At 40.2% G+C, this 21,607-nt stretch overlaps 1 protein-coding gene across 2 annotated transcripts in view; it reads left to right on the top strand.

Annotated features, from left to right (window-relative positions):
* ARHGAP19 (Rho GTPase activating protein 19) overlaps nucleotides 1-21,295 on the top strand; it is a 66,753-nt gene extending 45,458 nt beyond the window's left edge. The window contains exons 8-12 of one of the 2 annotated variants that reach the window (XM_059398255.1): nucleotides 475-666; nucleotides 7,481-7,579; nucleotides 12,596-12,706; nucleotides 13,203-13,281; nucleotides 17,474-21,295. In XM_059398255.1, coding sequence (XP_059254238.1) covers nucleotides 475-666; nucleotides 7,481-7,579; nucleotides 12,596-12,706; nucleotides 13,203-13,281; nucleotides 17,474-17,484 — 492 coding nt within the window. In that variant the 3' untranslated portion in view covers nucleotides 17,485-21,295. The remainder of the gene's footprint in view (nucleotides 1-474; nucleotides 667-7,480; nucleotides 7,580-12,595; nucleotides 12,707-13,202; nucleotides 13,282-17,473) is intronic. The other variant, XM_059398256.1, reaches the window with a different exon arrangement.
* Nucleotides 21,296-21,607: the final 312 nt, after the last annotated feature.

The raw sequence follows: 21,607 nt of genomic DNA, 5'->3' as shown, positions 1-21,607 counted from the left end.
TTTTGGTAGCAATATTCTTTTTTTCTTTAAAGCCTTTATTTATTTGTCAGGGAAAGAAAGAGAGGAGAGAGAGAGTGATCGAGAGAGCATAAGCAGGGGAAGAGGCAGGCAGAGGGAGAACCAGGCTTCCCATTGAGCAAGGAGCCCGATGTGGGACTCGATCCCAGGATCCTGGGATCATGACTTGAGCTGAAGGCAGGCGCTTAACCAACTGAGCCACCATTGCTATTTAGAATAGCAATATGCTAAATAAATTTAGGTTCTCTAGGCAGATTTTTGGGAGTGGGCTATTAATATCATCTGTAATTAATAGATTTCTTTTCATGTGATAATTCTATTTAAATTTTTTCTTATTCCTAGGTATGAACATAACATGCTCCCCACTTCTTTCTCCTTTTTTATTTCAGGTTTGTAGAAACCTGAAAACAAAGCTGGCAGGATATATTAATTTGCTTTTCTTTAAATTTTCTCTAGGATGATCTTGATCTGATAGCTTCATGTCCTACCAAGTCCTTCCAATTGACAAAATCTCAGAAACGGAATTGGGTAGATTCTTGCTCTCACCAGGAGGAGACCCAGCAGCGTACGGAAGAGGCATTGAGAGAGTTGTTCCAACATGTTCACAATATGCCAGAGTCAGCAAAGAAGAAACAACTTATTAGACAGGTACATGAAGGCAGGGAAACAGTGGTGGGGCTTTGGAATGTGATCGAGGTTGTGGAATCACTAATGAATACTGCTAAGAATCTCGTTTAATTTTTGGCTCTTATTGGCCCAAGCTTGGCTTGGTCAGGAAAGCAGACTTGTCAGTGGAACCTCAATGGCCGTCTCTGAACTACTGTCCCATTAAAGAAAGGAGTGGAGGCTCTTGGATTTTTAGAGTTAAACAGAAGGATCCAAGTATGGTTAGAGTTTCTCTAATTTTGGTCATGTACCAAGCATGCTGAGAGAGAACCAGCAGTTGCAATATATTGTTCCAAAGTTTAAATCCTTCAGATTTTCTTGGCAAATAATTTAATCTTTCTGATTTCAATTTCCTTGTTTTTTAAATAGTAATTGAAATATCCATGTTTCATGACTATATAAGGATTAGAGTCTATGTAAAGTGGCTGGCACAGTAGAGCAAAAGTGGTAAATTCAGGGACCTAGTTCGATATTAGAAAGTAGAAATTCTGGTAGCTAAGTTTGTTTATTTTGGAGCTAATGGAAGCAAAATTAGGTCTCTCATTTGCCATTTTGAGACTAAAGTGTAGTTTGAGTAAATCCCCGTGACTTCGTTAGTTTCTTTCTTGGGAAATTTGTTTTGTCTCAGTCCCTCTTGAATTTTAGCTGAACAGGCATAGTCAGCCTCTTGGCTTCTTATTCAACTGGACCTTCTTGAGGGAAATCTGTGTTTTTATTTTTTTTATGCCTAATCTGAAGCTTAGGGCCAGACAAAACCATGTGCTCAGAAAAATGTTGAACTGAGCTGTTCTTAACAATTGATAGAGTCCTTCAAGAGAAGTTTTCTGTTACGTTCTTTGAAGTTACTTTGAGATTTAGTAAATCGTGTTATGACTGGAATTTTCAAGGGTGTTGGCTGAGTATTATTGCAGTTTCAAAGTGGTGAAGTGATTTAATTCTTGTTGGAAACTAAGACAACAGTTCAGGGCCAAGTGTCATGACTTTTGTCATCAAGAAAGCAGAGGGTTAGAGATAATACAAAGGAAAAACTAACATCATTTTTGCTCTTTTTAGAAAAATAGGACATCATGAGGAAGGTTAAGAAGAGAATAAATCATTCATCCCACCAGGGTTTACCTTTTCGGTATTTCAGACTTTTTCCTGTCAATAAATTTCTACATAGTTTGGGTCATACCACATACTTTCTTTTCTCTCTCTTTTTCACTAAACATTATAGCATAAACATTTTCTCATGCTTCCTTGTGAACTCCTTGCCTACATTTAAAATACTGTCACTTTGTCTTGGTGAAACTATAATTTTACTATTTCCTGATTTTTCTCTCTGTGATTATAAGAATAGTAAATATTCACTATAGAAGCAGTGCAACCTCCAGAAGAGTATAAAGAAGAAAAATCACTTGTAATCATCCTGAGATAACCACTGATAAAAGTTTTGGAGTATTTTCTTTCCATGAATATATGTATTTAACATTTTTTTCTTTTGTTTGAGGTCATAATATATATTCAGTTTTTAAAATTCCCATCCTTTTAACATTATATCATGATCATTTCCCATGTTGTTAAAAGGCTGTGAACATTTTTTTTTTTTAAAGATTTTTTCTTTATTTATCTGACAGAGATTACAAGTAAGCAGAGAGGCAGGCAGAGAGAGAGGAGGAAGCAGGCTCCCCGCAGAGCAGAGGGCCCGATGTGGGGCTTGATCCCAGGACCCTGGGATCATGACCTGAGCCGAAGGCAGAGGCTTAACCCACTGAGCCACCCAGGTGCCCCAAAAGGCTGTGAACATTTTTAATGCTGTGTAATATTTCATCACATATAACCTAATGTGTATACAGTTTGCCTACTATTGGACATATTTGGGAATTAGATTATTTTTTAGCTTATAAATTTTCATAGGCATTTTCATTGCAGAGTTTTCCTAGAAGTTGCATGACCAAAGGGTATGCATTTTTTTTTTTTTTTTGCTGGATATAGCTATTGGGTCCCTGTTAATGTATAGGTGCTTCTTCCTCTCCCCTGTTTTTGTTTTCCCCCTAAAAAATTGCCAAAGTTTTTTTGAATGATTTTTTTTTTAAAGATTTTATTTATTCATTTGACAGACAGAGATAACAAGTAGGCAGAGAGGCAGAGAGAGAGAGGAGGAAGCAGGCTCCCTGCGGAGTAGAGAGCCCCATGTGAGGCTTGATCCCAGGATCCTGGGATCATGACCTGAGCTGAAGGCAGAGTCTTTAACCCACTGAGCCACCCAGGCGCCCCTGTTTGAATGATCTTAAGTTTGACATAATTTAGGTTTAGAGAAAAATTGCAAAGATAGTACAAAGAATTCTCATGTATCCTTTACCAAGGAACCCTTCACTCCTAATGTTAACATTGTTAATACTAAGAAATTAACATTGGTCTATTACTATTAAGGTTAGAGATTTTATTCAGATTTTAGAAGTTTTTTTTTGCTAATGCCCTTTTTCTGTGCCAGGATCTAATCCAGGTTACTACATCACGTTTAAATACACATATTCTCACATTCTCTCTCCCTCTCTCTCTCTGCCCTTTATTTGTGAAAGAAACCATATAGTTTGTTTTCCACAGTCTAGATTTTGTTGGTTGCACCCTTGTGGTGTTATTGAACATGTTCCTCAGTTCACTGTATTTATGAGAAATTTGTAGTTAGATCCAGTTCTACAAACTTGATCTGAATACCAATTAGTTTTATTTATTTAGTTAGTTTTTGAGTAAGGACTTCATAGGTGGTGTGTTTTTTTTAATATAGTCGTTCCTGCCCCTTATCTGTGGGGGGTGCATTCCAAGACTCCCCAGTATATGCCTGAAAACCATGGATGTATGATTTTTTAAATACATACATACTTATAATAAAGTATAATTTATAAATTAGGCACAATGCGAGATTAACAATGGTAACTAATAAATAGAACAAGTATAACAGTATACTATAATAAAAGTTATGTGAATGTGTTCTTTCTTTCAAAATATTTTACTATACTATACTCATCCTTCCTGTGATGATGTAAGATGATAAAATGCTTGGGGCGCCTGGGTGGCTCAGTGGAAGCCTCTGCCTTTGGCTTGGGTCATGATCCCAGGGTCTTTGCTCAGCGGGGAGCCTGCCTCCCCCGCCCCTCTCTGACTGCCTCTCTGCCTACTTGAGATTTCTGTCTGTCAAATAAATAAATAAAATCTTTTAAAAAAAATGGTAAAATGCTTATGTGATTAGCTGAAGTCAGCTGAATGATATATAGGCATTGTGACATAGCATTAAGCTACTACTGACCTTTTGAAAATACATCAGAAGAGGGACCATCTGCTTCTGGACTGTGGTTGATTATGGTAACAAACCTCAGAAAGCAAATCATGAATAAAGGGGGATTACAGTATGTGTTTTGAAAAGACATTGGACACACATTGATAAACAGCTTCCTAGGAAACTATGGATGCTCCAGCCAGCTGGATACAAGAGAGCCCCTCTTATTTTACCTGGCCAACATTATCAGAAATGATGGTTTGTCAGTTGTCTCAATATATCCAGGAGGGATGCTTGCTTTCTAAGCTCTTTAGAAGTGACTAAATTTTCTGATAATTAACTTTGAGAACTTTTTCATATAATATGTATGAAAATGATCATTTTTTTAAACCTCCAGAACTGAATCTGAATGGATAAAAATTTGCAAAATTACAATTCACGTATTTAAAAACTATAGTTAGAAAAAGCAGATATATAGAAGAATTAAGTACTAGGTCATTATTTTTTTAACTGGGGAGATGAATGGCGAATCAAAGCATTAAATAAGACGATACAGTGGTTTTTTAAAAATTGTATTGTGAGTCACCATACAGTACATCATTAGTTTTTCATGTAGTGTTCCATGATTCATTGTTTATGTATAATATCCAGTGCTCCATGCAATCCATGCCTCCTTAATACCCATCACCGGGCTCACCCATCCCTCCCATTCCTCTCCCTTCTAAAACCCTCAGTTTCCCAGAGTCCATAGTCTCTCATGGTTTGTCTCCCATTCCGATTTCTCTCCCTATATTTTTCCCTACTCCTAGTGTCCTCCATTTGTGGAGGACAAATGGAGGACACTAGGAGTTCCACAAATAAGTGAAACCATATGATAATTGATTTTCTCTGTTTGACTTATTTCACTTAGCATAATCTTCTCCAGTCCTATCCATGTTGATGCAAAAGTTGGGTATTCATCTTTTCTGATGGCTGAGTAATATTCCATTGTGTATATGGACCACATCTTCTTTATCCATTCGTCTTTTGAAGGGCATCTTAGCTCTTTCCAGATTTTGAGTATTTTGGACATTGCTACTATGAACATTGGGGTGTATATTGCCCTTCTTTTCACTATGTCTGTATATTTGGGCTAAATACCCAGTAGTGCAATTGCTGGGTCATAGGGAGCTCTATTTTTAATTTTTTGATGAACCTCCACACTGTTTTCCAAAGTGGCTACACGAATTTGCATTCCCACCAATAGTGTAATAGTTTCTCTATTACACAATAGTGTAATAGTTTCTCCACAACTTCTCTAGCATTCGTTGTTTCTTGCCTTGTCAATTTTTGCCATTCTAACTGGTGTAAGGTGGTATCTCAGTGTGGTTTTGATTTGTATTTCCCTGATGGCTAATGATGAGAACACTTTCTCATGTGTTTGATAGCCATTTGTATATCTTCTTTGGAGAAGTGTCTGCTCATGTCTTCTGCCCATTTTTTGACTTATCTGTTTTTTGGGTGTTAAGTTTGAGAAGTTCTTTATAGATCTTTGTAGTGTCATTCGCAAATATCTTCTCCCATTCTGTGGGTTGCTTATTTGTTTTGTTGACTATTTCCTTTGCCATGCAGAAGCCTTTTATCTTGATGAAGCCCCAGAAGTTCATTTTCGCTTTTGTCTCACTTGCGTTTGGACATGTGTCTTGAAAGAAGTTGCTGTGACCAATGTCAAAGAGGTTACTGTGTATATTCTCCTCTAAGATTCTGATGGATCCCTGTCTCACATTGAGGTCTTTCATCCATTTAGAGTTTATCTTTGTGTATGGTGTAAGGGAATGGTCTAGTTTCTTTTTTTTTTTTTTTAAAGATTTTATTTATTTATTTGACAGAGAGAGATCGCAAGTAGACAGAGAGGCAGGCAGAGAGAGAGTGAGAGAGAGAGGGAAGCAGGCTCCCTCCTGAGCAGAGAGCCCGATGCGGGACTCGATCCCAGGACCCCGAGATCATGACCTGAGCTGAAGGCAGCAGCTTAACCCACTGAGCCACCCAGGCGCCCCATGGTCTAGTTTCATTCTTTTGTATATAGCTGTTCAATTTTCCTAGCACCATTTATTGAAGAGGGACTGTTTTTCTTCCACTGAATATTTTTTCCTGCTTTGTCGAAGATTAGTTGACCATGGAATTGAAGGTCCATATCTGGGCTCTCAATTCTATTCCATTGGTCTATGTGTCTGTTTTTGTGCCAGTACCATGCTGTCTTGGTGATCACAGGTTTGTAATAGAGCTTGAAATCAGGCAGCATGATGCCCCAGCTTTGTTTTTCTTTGTCAGCATTTCCTTGGCGATTTGGGGTCTTCTTTGGTTCCATACAATTTTTAGGATTGTTTGTTCCATCACTTTGAAAAATGCCATTGGTATTTTGATCAGAATGGCATTGAAAGTATAGATTGCTCTGGGCAGCATAGACATTTTAACAATGTTTTTTCTTCTGATCCACAAGCATGGAATGTTTTCCCATTGTTTTGTGTCTTCTTAAATTTCTTTCATAAGTTCCTAGAGTATAGATCCTTCACCTCTTTGGTTGGGTTTATTCCAAGGTGTCTTAGGGTTTTTAATGCTATTGTAAATGGAATCAATTTTCTAATTTCTCTTTCTATGGTTTCATTGTTAGTGTGTAAGAAATCAGCTGATTTCTGTGCATTGATACTGTATCTTGCCACATTACTGAATTGCTATACGAATTCTAGTAATTTGGGGGTGGAGACTTCTGTGTTTTCCACATAGAGACAATACAGTGTTTTATATCTTGCATTTCTCCATGTTAGATACTATCAAACAGACAGCTGATATTGATAAAATTAATCACTTTTTATTTTGATGTATTTCCTCTGATAATACTGGCAGGCAATCATGATAGATGTCCATTTAAAGAGCTTTAGTAACTTCTTTATTCTGCATGCAATTTATTTTATTTTATTTTTTTAAGATTTTATTTATTTATTTGACAGACAAGATTACAAGCAGGCAGAGAGAGAGAGGGAAGCAGGCTCCCTGCTGAGCAGACAGCCGGATGTGGGGCTTGATCCCAGGACCCTGGGATCATGACCTGAGCCAAAAGCAGAGGCTTTAACCCACTGAGCCACCCAGGCATCCCATGCATGCAATTTATTTTAAATTAAGAACTGTTTTTGTTGTGCTAGTCACTCTCTATGTCCAAGATACTTTCTGCCAAAAAATCTTGATTACCAGCTGAGATCGTGGGCAAATTACATAACTCTCTGGGTTTTGGTTTCCTAATCTGTAAAATAGGGGCAATACTTCCAACTTCGTAGTACATAAGAAAAAGGAAAATAAAGTGCCATCTCCTTAGAGTAATTTAATAAATTTTGACTTTTTGGCAACATATTTTCTGCCTTTGAGATTTGCTTTCTAACCTACTAATCCATATGTGTACAGACTTACTTATTCCTGGTCTTGTCTGGATATTTACACTTAGCTGTTGTCATAGAATCCTAGCTCTTGATGGGGGGAAATAATAATAAAATGTTTGTTTTCTCTTAGTTTAATAAACAGTCTGTGACCCAGACGCCAGGGCGAGAATCTTCTACTCCTCAGGTACAGAAAAGAGCCCGTTCACGTTCCTTCAGTGGCCTTATTAAGGTTGGTATGCCATGCTGTCATTTTTAGCATTGACTTTGAGAAAGCTTAACAGTCTGACTTTTTTTAGGCATAAACAATTTTCTTCTATTCTTTGGGACCCTGTAAAGGGTTCATTTGTAAGAAGATAAAGATAGAATTTGGAAAAACTTTTAATTTTTATAGCATTTTGCTGTGTTTCAAATTGGAGAAGGGGCTGTACGATTAGAGAGTAAAAGAAAGGTCCTTCCTTTTCTTTGGGACTGAGGACAGAGTCCCCATTCCTGAGCAGTGTGGAGAGTTCTTTGCTTTGTGCCACAAAGTTCACTGCACAATTTGTAGAAGCTATGGAGAAGTGAGGGAGTTGACAGTCTTACAGAAATGGTTAGGAAATGGATTTTCCAATAGACTAGTGAGTTTTAGGTAGCTGAAATTTTTGTAAGCTTAACATTTTAATCCAGTTGTATATTCTCTTCCTTTGTATCAAATTACTTAAAAATATATTTTTTAAAACAAGTACAATATCTGCTTCTGTGCTGTTGATGTCATCGTTATGCTTGTTTGATTTACACATCCTTGTGGACGATCTGAACTTGTAGCTACTGCATATTGCCATCAGATGGCAGTAGATAACATGATAATGGGGTTCGAATTTTCAGGCATAAACTAAAGCAAGGTTCTGGTTAACTTGGAGAGAGATTAAGCACAGTTCTGTGTTCTGCTGTTTTTCTTTTTAAAATTGTTTTAACAGGGGCGCCTGGGTGGCTCAGTGGGTTAAGCCGCTGCCTTTGGCTCGGGTCATGATCTCAGGGTCCTGGGATTGAGTCCCACATCGGGCTCTCTGCTCAGCAGGGAGCCTGCTTCCCTCTCTCTCTCTGCCTGCCTCTCCATATACTTGTGATTTCTCTCTGTCAAATAAATAAATAAAAAAATAAAATCTTTAAAAAAATTGTTTTAACATTATTAAAATCTATAAATCCAGCAAGAGTAAGGAGCTCTGATTAAAATGAAAAATAAAATTAATATATATTTATATATATTTTAAGAAAATATATATATTTTTCTTTAAGCTGCAGTCATTAACCATTGCTACAGTATCTAAATCTCATTTTGGTCTTAGCTATTATCATTAATAGAAATTTAGAATTCACTCTCAATTCTGTGGGGGCCAGTAGCCTCTGAGGCATTAGTCTTGCTTACCATCAAAATTTCCTTTGTGATCAACAGAATGAAAAGGCAACTCACAGAATGGAACAAAACATTTGTAAGACATATATCTGAGAAGGAGTTAAGGTCCAGAATATATAATGAACTTTTACAAAAACAAGAAAACAATTAAAAAATAAGCAAAGAACTTAGACATTTCTCCCAAGAAGATGTGCAAATGAAAAGATGCTCAGTATCACTTAATCTTTAGGAAAATGCAAATGAAAACCACAGTGAGATAGCAAGTCACAGTAGGATGACTATTATGGAAAAAGCCAGAAAATAACACGTGTTGGTGGGGATGTGGAGACATTGGAAACGCTCATGCGCTGTTGGTGGGAATGTAAAACAGTGTACCTGTCATGGATAACAGGATGGCAGTTCCTCAAAAAATTAAATATTCAGCAGTTCCACTTCTCGGTATGCACCCAAAAGAACTGAAAGCAAGGACATAAACAGATGTTTGCACACCTATGTTTGTAGCAGCATTATTCACAGTAAGTGAAGGGTGGAAGCCACTCCAAGTATCTATTGACAGGTGAATGGATAAACAAAATATTGTATATACATAAAATTGAATATCATTTGGCCTTAAAAAGAAAGGAAATTCTAACATATACTACAACATTGATGAGCCTTGAGGACATTATGTCAAATGAAATAAACCAGTCACAAAGAACAAGTACTATATGATTCCACTTATATGAGATAACTAGAATGGTCAAATTCATAGAGAAAGAAAGTAGAATGGTGGTTGTCAGGGGCTAAGAGTATGGGGGGAACTGGGAATTATTGTCTAGTGGGTATCCAGCTTCTATTGGGGAGATGAAAATGTTCTGGAGATGGCTGGTGGTGATGGTTGCACAACAGTATGAATGGAATTAATGCTGCTCAACTATACACTTAATATGGCTAAAATGGTAAGTTTTGTCTTATATATATTATAATTAAAAATTCATTTATTTTTCTAGAACCCTAGCAGTATATTCACCTGCGACATGTAGTTCATAAAATGAATATCCTTGTTGGTTCATTTTACTTGGAAGTCTGTCATTCCCTCTGACTTCCTGTCATTGAGCTGATTGATAACAAAAAAGCTATTAGTCAAATAAACTAAAAAGTTATTAGTCAAATATTTCTTTAACTGAAGCTAGAGGGGTGTAGTTTTTTCATCCTAGTGAAAGAAAGTTCTGCAGTGGCTCTAGATGTATTGCTTAGTGTGGCCTGAAATGTGAATATGGAGTATCCTCTTGGCAGCTGCCCATTTCTTTGTGGAGAGAGAATTTAGGACTTTAGAATTATAAAAGAGCTTATCAATCTTTCAGTATAAGACATTTTAGAACAGTAATTTTAAATATAAATGTTACCGAATTTTATGAAACAGGATATTTTCATTATGAATGAAGAGACTTTTGAGCTATTAATAGATAATTGTTTTTGCTCAATAGTGATAGAGTAATGAAATATCTTTTTTTTTTTTTTAAGGAGATAGTTTCCTTTTTTTCCCCTTTTTAAAAAGATTTTATTTATTTCAGAGAGAGAGTGAGAGAGCTGGGGGAGGGGAAGAGGGAGAGGATCTCCAACAGATTCTGCACTGAACAAATTCTGCACCGAGTGCAGAGCCCGACTTGGGGCTCGATTTCACCACCCTGAGATCAAGACCTGAGCCGAAACCAAGAGTCAGATGTTTAACCAATTGAGCCATCCAGGCGCCCCCGAAATGTCTTTTTAAAAGTTTGTTGGAAATAATGAATCATGGAACATTACATCAAAAACTAATGATGTACTGTGTGGTGGCTAACATCGCATAATAAAAAAAATTTAAAACAAAGAAATGGAAAAAAAATGAAAAAAAGTGAAAGTTCATTGGAGGGGCTCCTGGGTTTCTAGTTGGCTGGGCGGCTGCCTTTGACTCAGGTCATGATCTCAGGGTGAGCCCCACATGGGGTTCCTTTCTCAGGTGGGGAACCCACTTCTCCCTCTCCTTCTTTATTCTCCTTCCTCCCTGTTTGTGTTCTCTCTTGCTCTTTCTCTCTCGCAAATAAATAAATAAAATCTTTTTAAAAAATGTTCATTAGAGGGACGCCTGGGTGGCTCAGTTGGTTAAGCAGCTGCCTTCGGCTCAGGTCATGATCCTAGCGTCCTGGGATCGAGTCCCGCATCGGGCTCCTTGCTCAGCGGGGAGCCTGCTTCTCCCTCTGCCTCTGCCTGCCATTCTGTCTCCCTGTGCTCGCTCTCTCTCCCTCTCTCTCTGATAAATAAATAAAATCTTTAAAAAAAAAAAATGTTCATTAGAAGCTTTACAGCCGGTCCTGTGGCTCCTGGCATCCCCATTTCAGCTTACTGAGGTGATAGCTGATTTCTGAAAGGAAGATGTAGTAGTCTCATTTTTCCAGCTTTTCTGTGTTTTAGCTATTCAATTTATATTCTTCTTTGATCCCTTTTTTGGGCTAAAGTTTTTCCTCCAGAATTTCTCTCATGTAAATAATTTATTATATTGGAATATTCCCTTCTTTTTAGATTTTATTTATTTAATTGACAGAGAGAGATCACAAGTAGGCAGAGAGGCAGGCAGAGAGAGAGGAGGAAGCAGGCTCCCTGCAGAGCAGAGAGCCCAATGCGGGGCTCCATCCCAGGACCCTGGGATCATGACCTGAGCCAAAGGCAGAGGCTTTAACCCACTGGGCCACCCAGGTGCCCCTATATTGGAATATTCTTAATATTGCTGCTAAGAGGGGTGCCTGAGTGGCTCAGTCATTAAGCATCTGGGATCGAGCCCTGCCTTGGGCTCCCTACTCCTCGGGAAGCCTGCTTCTCCCTCTCCCACTCCCACTGCTTGTGTTCCTCTCGCTGTCTCTCTCTGTCAAATAAATAAGTAAATAATCTTTAAAAAAATTGCTAAGATTTATATTGCAGGGTTTCATCTTCTAGCTTTGTTAAATTCTTTTCTGGGGATTTAAACTTATTCTCTAAGAAGAAAAAAGGGAAGATTTCCCTAAAGATGGTAGAATTGTCACTATCAGCTATTACAGTAGGTTATGTCAGCTTCTAAGCTGTTCATAGATGAAAGCGATTTTAGTTGTGCTCTGAATGACAGTATAGTCATGTGAGCCCCTTAAGATGGCCTGTACGCTCTTGTGCTATATTAGAAACTCTTAAAGATTTCTCCAAGTTTTCTAATCCTGTACAAAGACATGTCAGGGAAGCAGACTTAGAGTGGACCTAGCAGAAGTATCCCTGTCGGGAGGGGGCTCTTAACAGCTGCCAGGGACAACACATCTTTGGGGAAAAAAATTATACTGCTAGGAACGCCTCAGTGACTCAGTTGGTTAAACATCTGCCTTTGGCTGTGTGTGGTCATGATCTCAGGGTCCTGGGATCGAGTTCTGCATCTCGCTTCCTACTCAGCGGGGAGGCTGCTGCTCCCTCTCCTGCTACCACTGCTTGCGCTCTTTCTCTCTGTCAAATAAATAAAACTTTAAAAAAATTATACTGCTAAATAACTGTTTTTTTTTAATGGTCTTAGAAGCACACTGTAACTTGCCTGCATTAGCTAGTTTAAATCAACTGTAAAACTTTCTTATATTTCAGGTATTTCAAATGTAGAGGAAAAGGGATCACCTAAAGGAAGGCAATGATTTCAGAATTTTTTGGAACATGCTTTGGCCTCCCTTGTATAAGACGGCCTGGGAGAATTTATCAGAAATCTGAAATTTATTTGAAATCTGAAATTTTTCTAAACTAAGAAACTATAGATTTAAAGACCAGCCAGTTTAGCTACAATACAGATATAGTAGATCTTTATAAATCACATATTTTCTCTTCCTAAATCAGCGGAAGGTCCTGGGAAATCAGATGATGTCAGAAAAGAAAAACAAGTATCCTACTCCGGAATCTGTAGCCATTGGTGAAATGAAGAGAGCCAGCAAAGAAAATATGAACTTAGTAAGATACTATTCTTTGGCCTTCCTCTTTGTGCACATTTGTAGAAAGGAGAAATATTGATATACTGTGGCCTGTTTTACTGTGTTTCTCTGGTGCCTTTTTCTAAATCCTTTCATTTATGCTGATGGTCAAAACAAACACGCAGAGTTCCGGAAGGATATAGCCAGTCATATGCAGCGATGCCAAATACAGTGAAGGACCTCCACAAACAGTGCTGAAGGGAATAGTTCCTGTTGGGAGACTCTGTGGGGCCGGTACCATTGAGCTGGGCCTGGCTGGCACTGTGGTATCTGTTGGGTAGTCCTTCTAGGGGCCCCACACATGTGGCTTCATTAAGCCAGCAATAAAATCAGTTAAGACTAATGACATATAAATATAATCAGCTCAGTAAAACTCTTCACATGGAAATTGAACAAGTGAATAATTCTGTTAGTAAAGTCTGTCTGTAGGAATGACATTAGCAGATTTAAGCCACTATAAAATGTTCTTGTTACAGTTATTTTCTGGCTCTCCAGCTGTCACGATGACACCAACAAGATTGAAATGGCCTGAGGGGAAGAAAGAAGGGAAAAAAGGTATTGATTTTACTTATTCTGTGTTCTTACCGAGCGTAAGTCCTTTCTGCGTCTAGTCCGTCAGTCGTAGTGTTTGAATTCCCAGTGTCAGAAGCAACATCAGGTTGCCAGCCTGGGTCTTTTTCAGCAGATGGTTCTTGATCATCTGCTCGGCACTGTCCCAGGTGCTGAGGGGTAGAGCTGTGAAGACAGACCCACACAGTCCCTGCATTCTTGGACAGATGGGACACATGTGAAAGAGATCTTAAGAACACTTGTTAAGCAAATTAAAAGCAAGTGTAAACTAATTTGTGAAACCAAGTACAGAAGTGCTAAGAATATGCTCCATAAACATGGAATAGCTATGTTCTTTTTCTGTGTAGACTTCAGTGAGGCTTTCTAGCTAATAAACAGCTGACGCACCCTGGAAATCATATCGTACAACATATTTTTTTTCCATATTTTTTTCCAACATATTTTTGAGGATACTTTTTCCAGCATATTTTTTCCAACGTATTTTGAGGATACTTTTTCCAACATATTTTTGAGGATACTTAGGACAAAAAAGATTATTTGGCGTGGAGAGTGCCAGTTGCCCCAGGCTCTTCTGGTAAAAGGCAGTAGCTGCTGTACTTGCCTCTGAAGAAGCCGTGTGGTCCATGGGGAGGACCAGGGGATTTGCTGTTAAACCTGATTTGAGTCATCATTCCTCTGGCCCAGGAAAACCATTCATTCTCTCTGAGCCCGTCTCCTCCTCTGAAAATAAGGATAATAGTTATAAGAGTTCACAGATTTCTTATGAGTCTTAATTGAAATAATGTTTTAGAAGCATTAACAAGTAGCAATTGTTAGGACTAGCAAGAACATGGCAGATGAAGTGATCCCGGGTTTGACATGTGCTTTTTACTGCTGAGACAGGAACGTAATTATGATTTGAGACATTAGCAGTTGGAAGAGAACTAAAGTCCAGTCCTTATGGAGAAATCTTTATTCTTCTCTAGAAGATTAGATTTTGGTAGGGTCTCAGTCCTTATCCTTGAATGAATGATCTTAGCACTTTTTTCTTTCCATCTTGCTTCTGACTTGTAGGCAGGGCTGTCCGATTGAGGGGAGTTGGGTGTTTGAGTTATGTGTGTCTAAGTATTTCTACATGGGTGTCGGTGAATTAAACCTAAGCGTAAGTTATTTTTAAAGTATACTTTGTTTTGTATCAGACATATATACCTTTCCTTTTTGAAAATAATAAAAAGGGAGCCTGAGTGGCTCCGCTCAGTTAGTTAAGCATCTGCCTTCAGTTCAGGTCATGATGTCAGGGTCCTGGGATCGGGCCCTGTGTTGGGCTCCCTGCTTAGCAGGGAATCTTCTCCCTCTCCCTCTATGATCTCTCTCACTCATGCTCTCTCTCAAATAAATAAATAAAATCTTAAAAAAAAATAATCAAGAAATGGTAAGTCTTTTTATATTGACAGTTATACTTTGAGGAGAGGGAAATGTATTAAGGAAATAAGCCAAGTTCATTTTAGCAAGAAGATTTAGAGCAGGGACACCTGGGTGGCTCAGTCGGTTAAACATCTGCTTTTGGCTCAGGTCATGATCCCAGGGTCCTGGGATCGAGTCCCACACTGGGCTCCTTTCTCAGGAGGGAGCCTGCTTCTCCCTCTGCCCCTCCCCCTGCTCGTGCTCACGCTCTCTCTCTGCCAAATAAATAAATAAAATCTTAAAAAAAAAAAAAAGATTTAGAGCTGGGATTCTTGAGCTGTTGTGTGGACCTCCTAAGGGCTCTGATCAAGTTCCTGATATTGTTTTTTCTTTTTTTTTTTTTTAATATTTTATTTATTTATTTGACAGAGAGAGAGATCACAGGTAGGCAGAGAAGCAGACCGAGAGGGAAGCAAGCTCCCTGCTGAGCAGAGAGGCCCATGCAGGGCTCCATTTCAGGACCCTGAGATCATGACCCGAGCTGAAGGCAGTGGCCTAACCCACTGAGCCACCCAGGCACCCCTCAAGTTCCTGATATTGTTGATGTCGTTTTATGTGTAGGTACCTTTTTGGAGGACAGAATGTATAGTTTTATTAGATTCTCAAAAATGTTAGTGAATCAGGAGCGCCCAGCAGGGATTGGTCAACAGAGCATGTGACTCTTGATCTCAGGGTTGAGTTCAGTCCCCCTGCCCTGAACGTTGGGCATGGAGCCTACTTTAAAATTAGAAAAAAAAATGTTAGTGATTCAGAAAAGTGGGGGTCTACAGATAACGAACACTTGGAATTAGATTAGGCAGTGACATTTCCATTTTGTTCTCACCTTGGTCACCTACAGCCCGAAAGGCTTGCCTTGGTTGTCATGATGCTACCTTATTCTTGTTCTTCCTTGTGACTTTTTCATCTCTGTCGTAGCTTACTACTGCTGGCCTACCCCTCCCCTCTTCATTTTATTAATTTTTTTAGATTTTATTTATTTGAGAGAGAGAGTACGTGAATGGGGTTGAGGAGGAGAAGGGGACAGACAAGAAGACCTTGTGCAGAGCCCAGAGCCCAATGAAGGGTTCACTCTCCCCAGCCCAGGATTACAACCTGAGTGAAACCAAGAGTTGGACGCTCCACTGACTGAGCCACCCAGGCGCCCCTCCTCTTTGTGTTCTCTCTTGAATTCTCTGCTTATCTTTGCTCTTGCTTTTACCTCTCAGCAACTTGGGCTAACCCACAGCTCTATTTTCTCTGTAGGGTAACTGCTCCCAGACCAGAATCTCCAGATCTGAACTCTCTTCCAGTTTCCAAGGCCAGAGATCTACTTACCTGCCATCTAATTCTTTTATGCAATGAATATAACTGGAGGTTTTTTTTTTTTTTTTTAAGATTTTTATTTATTTATTTGACAGACAAAGATCACAAGTAGGCAGAGAGGCAGGCAGAGAAAGAGGAGGAAGCAGGCTCCCTGCCGAGCAGAGAGCCCAATGCGGGCCTCGATCTCAGGACCCTGGAATCATGACCCGAGCCGAAGGCAGAGGCCTTAACCCACTGAGCCACCCAGGCGCCCCTATAACTGGAGGTTTTTGATGGTGATCTTGTAAAAGCAATATTATTTGAAGGCAATAATGTAATTTTATTATCATCATCAAGCACATACTCCATAAAGGCATTTCTTTAGCACAGGGCTTCTTGATGTGACACTGTGGACATTTTGGGTCAGATCTTTGTCGTGGGGAGCTGCCTTATACATTGTACCATGGTTAGCAGCTTCCCATGGGTCTCTACCCATTAGATGCCAGGGCACCCTTCTTCCCTCAGTTCGGACAACTGGAATGCCTCCAAACATTGCCAGGTATCTCCTGGGGAGGAGAGGGAAACCTTACTCCCAGATGAGAACTCCCCATTTAGCACCTTCTTATTAATGGGCATTATTTTCATTATTTTCTTATTAATGGGCATTATTTCAGTATGCAGTAGTGAGAAGCCCATTCTTCAAAGCCCAACCTAAACCATACCTCCTCTTTGAAACCTTCTTTAGCTAATCCAGCCAGATGTACCTTTTCCATTGCTTATTGATGGTACTGAAACGTTGATATTTAGTATGATTTATTATAGTTATTGACTTCACATGTATTGTCTGGTATCTATAGCTAGTTTCTCTTCTGGAAGACAAGGGCCTGACTTAAGACTAGGTTTGTGACTTCCTGTTTTCTGTTCTTCTCTTCCTCCTGGTGCTGACAGTACCTTGCGTGAACTAGGCATTTAGTAAACATTTGCTGGCAAGAGGCATAGTGGTGGGAAGGCCAGGAGCTCTGCATTCACTTAGGCTTTGGTTCAACTCCCAGCTTTTCTGCTTGTATCTATTTATCTTGGGGAAAGTTAATTTGTGTAGGCTTCAGATTCTTCACTTGTAACATGGCAAGAGCTTTATCTCATGTACAGATTGTTGTGAAGATAAATGAGATCATATACACCAGGAACTCAGAGCAGAGTCTGGTGCAAAATGTGCACTTAGTACAGCGGTAGCTGTTATTGCCATTAAGTTGTTTTAATGCATTGAGATTAAAGCACATAGACAAAGTAATGTTTACTTGGTAGAAGTCACACTCACAAATTCTCAATTAAGCTGTTTAATCCTCAGTTTGTAGAATATATTAAGTACAACCTTGCTAGCTTTCAGGTGGGATGATTGCAAAAAGAAATATTTATGAATGTGCTTAATATTCTTGTTTTTTCTTCAACCTAGGATTCCTCTGAAGGATCCAGAGTGCTCCTGTTGTCCACCCGGAATTTCCTCTTTAGTGGGCCAGACGTCATTACTGCTCACAGAGAAGCTTGGACTTGCAGCTTGCTGTGTTTAGCATCGTGAAAGTCAACTAATCCTGTGACCTGACTGATACCTCTAACCGCACTCACTGGATAATGTCTGCAGACTCTGTCTACTGACTGGGTGCTGGCATCTCTCTTTCTCTTGTCTTTGAAAGCATTTTGGGGAAACCACTAAGCAGTCAGCCTGCTCACACAGCGCAGTAAATGGGCAGAACCAGCTGGGCTCCAGTGCTCATTCCATGAATTTGTTTTAGCAGATATTATTTTTAAAAATCTGAAAGTTCTCTCAACTACCAGTTTTTTTTTTTTTTTAAGTGCTGTCAGTCCTGGTGGATGGATATTATTTTTAACTGATACTTGGGGCTTTTCTCTGTTTTGATAGTACAGGTATTATTTTGGTTATTTCTTGTTAATTTGCTGTTTGTTTTTTTAAAGCCATTTTTTGGATAGGTCTTCTAAATTATGCCTAAGACAGATAACTTTCCCTTGTTTTTTCACCATAAGCTTTGGGAAAGCTCTTAATCTCATGAGGCCGTATTCCTCAATACCGTTTGTCCAAAGAACTTCGAGCTTTCCTGGAATTACAAAAATAATTTCTTGGACCTGAGGGTATAGGATATTTGACCTGCGTTATTGAAAAAGGAGAATTCAGAATGATACCATATTTTAACAAATGTCAGTTATTAAACTTTGTCTCTTCTCCCTTCCTTCCCTCTCTTCCCCTTTCTTCCGTGGTGCCAAAGTGATTGTGCGGTTGCCAAACTCGTCGCCTTTCATTCAGCCTCCCCTCGCCTAAAACATCTCTGGTGCCAATATTCTGTGCCAGATCCCTGTGACTCAAGGGAAGTCACTGACGGCTCGATAGAGATTTGCTGAAATATCTGAATGTACTGGAAACTCTGGAGTGTGACTAGGATGGGACCAGCTGGTTTTGTGTCCAGGGTGACTGCTGGTGGGTGGGATTATATTGCATCCTTCTAAGGGATCAGGTGTGCAGGTCAGACTGTCCGCTGAGGGCAAGCTGGAGTCCCGGGAGGAAGGGCGCGTCACTCTGCAGGGCTGAGAGGATTTGAAAGAGCACATTCTCCTTTAGAAGCGGTTGTGGCTGATCACCAGTGTTGGAGGGGGGTTGCAGCACCGCCCCTCTCCTTGTCAAGGTGGGCAAAGGGTAGTTTGGAGGTGGGGCTGGGGCTTTGACAGGGTTGAGGATGTTCATGTGTGTTAGAGGTAAGCAGCAGCGTGGCTTTGATCTGTTGTAAAAACTCACTGCCTGGGGGCGTGTGGCCAGAGGCGGGAGCGTTTGAGTGGGCCTGCTCTGTGGAGCCGTTGAGCTGCCCTCACCCTGTGCCAGAGCCCAGTCAGGCTCCTGGGGAGTGGCTGCCCTGCAAAGTGGGACTTGTTATCTTTGAACTCTTGAAAAAGCTGCATTTCTGCTGAAATGGGAGGATGATGCTGGCAGAGCACGGTTTGGTTTTGTGTCCAGCTGTCAGTCCTCTCTTCCGTACTTGTCTCACTGGCTACTCCAACAATAGTGAAGAGAAGTGTAAGATTTGACCTTCCAGCCTGATGGATTGTGAACAACAGATGGTGAGGAGTATAAGGCCCTTTCTCAGAGCATTTATATGTCTTTCTTAAAAATACTTGTTAGCAAATTTATTTGTGTAGGTTTCCAGTTAGCTTTTCCTTATTAAGAAAATAAGCACCTGCTACGAGTGAATGCAGACAGAGACTGCTTTTGATAGGACCAGACTGAAATAGTGTTCTCCCTAACCCGAAGCTTCCTTTCTTTACTAAGTGGTTCCTCCCAGAATGGCGTGGCATCAGGTGGAGAGTGCAGAGCAGTGACCTGATACCTTCCTGTCACCAGCTTTGTCCTGGGCTTCTATCTGAGGAGGCAGCTAAGACTTAGGAGACTTTCACTGGTTGAATGGGTTGGTACCCCAGGGAAGTGTGCCGGGCCTAGAGTGGTGGGAGAGGTGCTTGCCACGCACACATGATTTTGTGTAGCTCGCCCCCTTGGGCACTTTGTGTGTGAATTTGGGCATGTGTGTTTCATTTAAGTTATTTATTAAATATACTTTCCCTTGCTTAAAGGGTGTGATAGGTCATTTTTTAAGTTGAAGCTGTGATCCAGTTGGAATCCAAATTTGAGAAATAAACAGTATAACTTTCTGCCTTGCAATATGTAAGTGTTCCTATCCTGTGGAATCTTACAGAGAACTAACTACAAGACAAAAGCCCTTTATCATTTGCCACAGCAGGGTACTGTCTCCCTTTTGACTTGGTGGGTGGGTATTTTTGAGCCAGTATTTAACAGTTTTTTTAATCTATAAGTTTTTTTTTTAATCTGATCTGTTTGTTTTTCATGTTGGAACAGTCTCTTTGGAAATCCCTCCTTTTATGGCTTTTAACATTTCATTTCTTTCTGCGGTTGTGATGGTTCTGATGGGGTGTCAGCACAGGGCAGTGTTTTTGTGCCAGCGGGCGTAAACGTGAAGACAAGAGCACCTCCTCGATTCAGATCACCGGGAAAACCATAGACACTGGAGTTTCTAACCTTTTAGTGTGATAGACTTTTGCCCTGGGACCAGGGAATCTGGTTTGAAAAACTCCAGTGTCACAGTGAAAGGTTAGAAGATACTGATTATACCTTTTTGTATCTGAGTGCCATGTACTTTTTTTGTATCTGAGTGCCAGAACATGCTCAAGGAGCTGGTACTTAACAAATTGTAACAAACAAACCGCAGCCGCTCCTTCCCCAACTCATCACCCTAAATGTCCTTCTCAGGAGCACTTTGGGAAATGGAGTAGTACAGGGCAGTTGACTCTGGTGACTGCTGGGTGATCCAGAGGTGGATTTTCTTGGGTTGTAAGGAAGCCAGCAAATCCCTTCTCTCCGCCTGGACAATGGTGGTTTTGTGTAGCTTCCCTCCCAGGAGCCTCTGGATACAGAGAACCTGTGGTCCTTGCACCTGTGCCCTGCAGTGACCAGCCATGTGGCCCATGCATAGCCAGGGAAGCCATCTTTGGCAACAGACTTCTCTAGACTCTTCGCTGCTTCCTTGCATTGTACAGGGCCTCACACAAATGCTGGAAGGTCTTTTCTAAACAGAACTCCTTTTCCCAGGGAGATCCTCATCCCTGTCCCCTCCACCCTGAAGCTTTTGTACTGAAGACAGGACCTTGATCTAAACCTGGGTATTGGCATTTGGCAAGATTGCTGTAGAATTTGGGGAAAATTTGGGTCCCTAAAATGGACAAGCTTTTCAAACCAGTGGTAATTAACCCAATCTAAAACTCCCCACGGAAAAGCTAGTTTTCCCAGGCAGCCAGTGCCAACCGACATCTTTCCACTCATGGAGAGTCAGTGGAGGGGCTAGTGAGGAGGTGAGTACATAATAGCCTGAGTGCTTGGGTTGCCATGGAAACTAAAGTATGCGAGGCCACAGCCAGGGGTGCTGAAGAGCCATTGAGCACTCCCCCAGACTTGGAGACTGGCAGAGCCTGTTGGGAAAAACACTCCCGCCCTAGGGCCTTTCGTAGCAGGGGTCGCCCTTGGCTCTCCCTGAGCTTGCTCAGCAAGCGAAACAAGGTTTCTTAACTATTTCACCATTTTTTGTCTTTCATTCTTATTTGACTATATATCATATATATATATATGTAACTGTAAAGAAACAATCCTATGCATTGTCTTTGTTATTCATGTAATACTCTGAAATTAAATTTCTTTTGTTTCATATCCATAGGCTTTGACTGGTCTCTCAATTCCCATTTTGACTGATAGATTGTCTTTTTTTTTTTTTTTTTTTTTTTTTAAGATTTTATTTATTTTTTTGACAGAGAGAAATCACAAGTAGATGGAGAGGCAGGCAGAGAGAGAGAGGGAAGCAGGCTCCCTGCCGAGCAGAGAGCCCGATGCGGGACTCGATCCCAGGACCCTGAGATCATGACCTGAGCCGAAGGCAGCGGCTTAACCCACTGAGCCACCCAGGCGCCCTTGACTGATAGATTGTCTTAAAGAGAGGTTGCCTCTTTAAAAAATTTCCCTGTA

This window comes from Mustela nigripes, chromosome 4 (genome assembly GCF_022355385.1).
Source record: "Mustela nigripes isolate SB6536 chromosome 4, MUSNIG.SB6536, whole genome shotgun sequence".
NCBI lineage: Eukaryota > Metazoa > Chordata > Mammalia > Carnivora > Mustelidae > Mustela > Mustela nigripes.
This window is presented reverse-complemented; position numbering and strand designations above follow the sequence as displayed.